The 5,993-nt window shown below is 31.1% G+C and overlaps 1 protein-coding gene across 1 annotated transcript; it reads left to right on the top strand.

The window, feature by feature from the left end:
* Positions 1–2,820: 2,820 nt before the first annotated feature.
* On the top strand, positions 2,821–5,987 carry LOC119664916 (2-amino-3-ketobutyrate coenzyme A ligase, mitochondrial-like; the record flags this gene model as incomplete). Its single annotated transcript, XM_038074264.1, has 4 exons — positions 2,821–2,930; positions 4,981–5,204; positions 5,265–5,574; positions 5,821–5,987. Coding segments are annotated over exons 1-4 (735 nt in total), but the record flags the coding sequence as incomplete, so codon positions are not given.
* Between the last annotated feature and the right edge of the window lie 6 nt (positions 5,988–5,993).

The raw sequence follows: 5,993 nt of genomic DNA, 5'->3' as shown, positions 1-5,993 counted from the left end.
GGCAAGACCTCCAAAACTAATCTCAAATGCTTTTTATCATCCTATTTCTAATCACTCAAAAGTATTGTCAGTAGTCTAATGACTGATTATAGCTGAAAACACTTTCTGTTGCTATTGATAGATATGTGAGTATCTGCATAATGTTTTATTACAAATTACCGTCATATTTTCAGAAGACATAGATACAACACACAAGGTAAAAGTCTATTAAGCAATGATATATTTACTATAACGAAGAATTTAAGATCTTTTTACCTTGAAATGATTTTTCCAACGTGTTACATTTTCAAATGAGATAATGCTTACTAATGAAATTCATCTTCCGATAGATTAATTAATAAGCTTCTGGTGCAACAGTCTGCAAAATTAGTGACAACGGCATTCAATGCGATTATGCGCAGATCCAGAACTGACATTGTGTTCCCGATTTTTCTGAATCAGTATTTGCCAGTCTCTATTACTTTTGAATATATTTTCTTTAAATCAAACCTCAAATTCTTCTTTGGTTCTCTGATACTGACTGCTAACTAAATGGCAGAGCCTGCAATAGCTAGATCTCTTCGTCATTGTTCGATCACCAAATCACTACAAATTAATTCAGGTAAACAATCTTCCCGGACAACCAAACTGCTGAAAGTCTTTATGAAGCGTTTCAGTTACATCTTACACAGTTCGAGAATGTCAAGCGTGTATCTTAACTAGTTGACTCAATTGATCATCGTGAAACATATATGGGTACCTGGGTAGTCAAGCTGCTCTCTGAAAATCACACCACGGATATTGATATTTCACTTAAAATGGCTACTCTAGCCAACAAACGATAATATCAAGCGATACTTAAAGAATCCTGGGTAGTGAAACATTTATGTTAGACTTCGATATCTACTCAGATTTTAAAATGGGGAACCGTCTCATTTTCTTTAATGCTGTCCATGTACAGACTTTTTTGTTCTGTTCTGTTGATTTGGTTGGTATAGAGTATAAACACTGTTTTATCCGTGGTATCAGTACGCTCAATTATTTTTGCTAAAGTAAAGTTTGGTGTGCAAGACTGTCACTTCAACCCAATTAATCTAGGTTTGGTAAATAAATTCTGTTTATATAATGGAGTGAATAGAATTTCAGAGAATTCCAAGAGTAAACCACAAAATGCTTCCGTTTAATATGATTTCTATTAACAGACATTAAAGCTATTTACATATTTCCTTGAAGATGAGTATGATGATATGACGTCTTACGGTGTCTTTCGATAAGATATGAGATGTGTTCATTTTAAGAAATATATATAACATTGCAGTTATTTTTTGTTGTGTGTAAAATTTTTTAAAGTTTAAATTGGCAATGACCTTCAATGTATATTATTTTCATGCATGAATATAAATAAATCTATTGATAATTCACTCATCTTCATGGGGAAGCGTTCGTTTACCCCAACTCAACTGCCGAGTGAAATTAATAAATTTATTCAAATTTTAGAAAAAAGATTTTATGCTATACAAATAATTTAATAAATAAAATGATTCCTATTAGTAGCAGGTTTTTATTATTGAAAAAGTATTCGAGAAAAGACTCTTCAATTTAATTTCATTCAATTAAATACCTAGAACTTAAGCTTTCATTGGAATGGAATGAATAATTCAGTTGGCTAATAGGCGGAAGAAACTGGAATATGCCAATAAAGAACCAATTTATAGTAAGCTTGATGGAAATGGAAAAAAGAATGACGTTTTATGGTCGGACAAATTTCAATAAATTAATTAAAAATTTTTATTGCTTCTTCCGTAAGAATATACATTCCAACGAGCCTGCTCCTTATGTGCATTAGCGCAGTGCATTTCCGAATCTTCCGTATGTTTGCATCCGTATGTATACCCAGTCTCGTGAGGTGGTAATTTAATTTACAGTGCCCTGTGATTCCTGTGATAATTCAATGTTTTTCTTGTGATAGGTTCATACAATCCTGGTATCTCTTATTAGTATAGGTAAGGGATTTGGATTCTGTTAATCCTGGTATATTATCCCAGTTTTTCTTTTTATTCTAGTTCTGCTTTATTTTTATGGGAGAAAGGAGCGTACTATATCGTAGTCCACAGAAAGCTTTCAGTCCCATCATCGGTGTGGCTGCGTATTCATTTTTGCGTACTTCAGTACGTCCTGGTATCCAAAGAATCGACACCTGATTTGATTCGCCAATCAAAGCAGTCTTGAACCAGTAATGAGATCACCTGATGCGAGTTAAGTGCTTTGATTGTCTATAACGTATACAGTTTAGTATATTGATCGCTTTCGGTTGTAAGCATCACTCAATAATTGCCCATTTGCAGATTTTTGGAACTATCTATATATCTATATATATCTAATAATAGAATGAAATTTTTTTCTATTACTAATATTTCTCAGTTTGTGTAGAATAAATTTGTCTAATAATGCCGGCAGCGACTCAATTTAGATTCATTTAGCTGAGCGTCATTCTAGTTCAGTTCCCTTGCACGCGTGCCGTTTTGTATCTCCAAACCTTGTAGAATGCGACAAAAATAAATGAAAGTGAAATTCTTGTATCTCAAATCTTCACTCGAACTGCGTGCGCCACCGCCATCGTCGCCATCGCCGCAGTTGTCATAGCTCATGTGCATGCAGGCCAATCGGTTTGTGGATAAGAGAATGTTTATTTATTAATAACAATGTTGTTGTTGTTGTCGTTGTTGTTGTTATTATTATTGTTGTTAATAACAATAAATGAAACATAAATAAACGAAGTCAGCTGTTGGCGATGCTCGCCGATATTGTTTTTGTTTGAGTTTCTATGGTGGCGGGAAAGCACTCAACTTTCAGTGCTGAGTGAAAAGTTGTCGCGGGTGTGTCGTGCAAAATTTCTATCTCGATACTTTCAAAGAAAATGCCAATCTTTTCCAAATTTGCGTTGCTAAGAGGTGAAAAATATTTGTGAAATTATTTTTAAAACAATTTTGTTTATGCAAATTTTACGTTGCTTGAAGCAAAAAAAAAAAAAAAATTCAATTGTATAAAGAAAATATATATTTTTATATGAATCTTGCAGATACAATATTTTCAAAATTACGTTGTATGAAAAAAAATATTAAGTAATGATATAAATGCAATTGGATTATGAATCATATAATATTAACAGTGATTATAGTGGTATGGGATGCGGTTGTATAGTATAATTAATTCTTCATTAAAATAATTCTAAAATCATACAGAATAAGTTAATAAGCTGATTTTAATACAAAATAAAAAAAATAGCGATCCCTTGTTCTTATGAATAAATAATCCTTAAATAACTGGAAAAATATTTTTCTGTTTATAATAATGTATCTGCTCATAACTGCAAATAAATGAAATTTTTCTTTCATTAATAAACCTAAAGTACTCGTAGATAAGAAAAATGTATATTAAATATCTATAATAATCCAGTTTTTTTTTTAATTTAATTTAAATTTTATATGTATTCAGTCAAATAATGTAATGACATTTTACAATTTTTTGATAAATGAGATTTAAAACGTGGAGAGATACTTTTTTTTTTAAATTTTATTATATTATAACATCTGATGCGGAGTTCTCCTTTTCAGTCTTGTAAAAATTTTTGAGTCGGAGATTAAACTCGAAGCAAGAGTGTTGGGATGAATTTATATTATTTCATGGTATTTTCTAGCTACCTTTTTTACTTCACCTTTTACCAAAATCAGCCGAAAGTCCTTTTCCATTCAATATAAATGGATATAAAATGGATATAAGATATCTTTGCTTTTTTTATTATTACGTTGAAGTTAGTTGAGTCAGTGCATTTCAACACTTTTAATCTCTATTAACTACCAGGTTTCTTCAAAACCCTTCTCTACGGCTTGTCTTTTTAAATTTTTATTATATTCAACAAATAATTAGAAACTTTCAACCTACTTATTCAAACAATGGATCACACCTCAAAATTTCTGATACATGAGACCTTACTCACTACGTCTTCGATCTAGCTAAGAACAATGCGTTTTTTAAAGAAAGATTTTTGTGATAAAATAATTTTTTTTTTCAATATCTTTGAAGACCTTATAATCAAATTTAACTTTTAAAATATGTCGTATCAACTTGTGGTTGTAGATACTTTCGGCCAACTTATCAACCTGTGACCTGCGATTGTCAGGAAATGAATCCTGTGACTTTATATGGCTTTATCTAAGACTTTATCCAATTCAATTCAATTCAATCTAAAACCAAAAGACATTATTATGCTTATTAACAGCTTTATTAAGTTAAGTTTAACTTAGAAGACTCTTTTAAGAGATGGTGCAATAAGTCTTATAGGTAACAATGTGTTGTAACTGTCCCTTTTAACGATACTAGTAATAATCGAGATCGTTATATGATCAAGCCATTTAGTAAACTTTACTATAGTTTTTAAAATCAAGAACTGAATATATACAAATGTAGACACTGCTCTCTTTAACTGAACAGCAACAAATATCTGAAAAAATATAATAACCAATCAATTCATTGTCGAAGTCAATTTTGGATCATAAAACTTATTTCCATACTAAGTCAATGTCTTAAGGAGAAAATAATAAATATGGAATTTCAGAAAAAAAAAACTGCGTGACAGAAATATGTTTTCAACTTTACTTATAAAAGTAGCTATTATTTGTATTAACATTATAATGCCACATATATATTAATTATGTTATTATATATGCATAAGTAATTCAAGTCCGTGAGAATTATATTACCTAAATAGAATTTTGATACAAAATCAATGTAAAAATTAGAACCCTACGCTATTCTTATAGGAATATAACTTTCGTTATTTTTGGAAAACTTTATTGGTATATAATATATCCAGCAATTCAAATAGGTATTATTATATTAATAAATTATAGAGATATAATGTATTCTTTAAAATTGCTTTAAACTTTCAGCACAGTTTTGTGTACTAAATTTTAAACTCTTATTAAATTGTTTTGATTAAAGGCAGTGAACATCTTATCAGACAACAGGCGCGTGGCTATTCGAGTGCGAAGCCGGCCATTGCGCAATTCTCGGAAATATTGAATGAACAAATCAAATCAATCAAAGATGCTGGCACATTTAAAAGGGAACGCGTAATAACATCTTCGCAGAGCACCGAGATAACAGTCCAGGGCAGCGATAAAAAAATATTAAATTTCTGTGCAAATAATTACTTGGGCTTAGCCGTATGTTTCTTGCTACTTAAGAATGTTAATCTTTTATTTGTTTCATGTCTTCAATTATAGAATAATCCAGAAGTAGTCAAATACACAAAAGAAATAGTGGATCAATACGGCGCTGGATTAAGTTCAGTGCGTTTCATATGTGGAACACAAGACATTCACAAGAACTTAGAAAAAAAAATTGCCAAATTTCATGGACGCCAAGATGCTATACTCTTCCCTTCTTGTTTCGATGCCAATGCAGGTCTCTTCGAGGCAATTTTAACACCAGAAGATGGTGTGTTCTCCGATGAACTCAATCATGCTTCAATCATTGATGGTATTCGTTTATGTAAAGCCAAGAAGCAACGGTATAAGCACAGAGATATGGCAGGTATGATGAGTTTTAAAAAGTTGCCGTATAAATGAAAATTTTAGTATGAACGAAAAAAAAGTGAATATTGAATATGTTACATCGTTTTTGAAATATCACACGTCAAGAACACTATGAGACCTCAGTCCAAATACTGCTAATTCAAAAGCAGCGTATCCTTTCGATATCCGTTTCATATTCGTAAAATTCCACTTTATTAAGTAATATTTTCTAATATTCAATTATTGCAATTATTAATCTTTACAGATCTGGAAGAGCAATTAAAAACAAGCGATGCTCGTCTCAAACTTATCGTAACAGATGGTGTTTTCTCTATGGATGGAAATATTGCTCCTTTACCACAAATATGTGATCTAGCAGATAAATACAATGCTCTTGTATTCATAGATGAATGTCATGCAACAGGGTTCTTTGGACCT

Source organism: Teleopsis dalmanni, unplaced genomic scaffold, assembly GCF_002237135.1.
Source record: "Teleopsis dalmanni isolate 2A unplaced genomic scaffold, ASM223713v2 unscaffolded_contig_2923, whole genome shotgun sequence".
NCBI lineage: Eukaryota > Metazoa > Arthropoda > Insecta > Diptera > Diopsidae > Teleopsis > Teleopsis dalmanni.
This window is presented reverse-complemented; position numbering and strand designations above follow the sequence as displayed.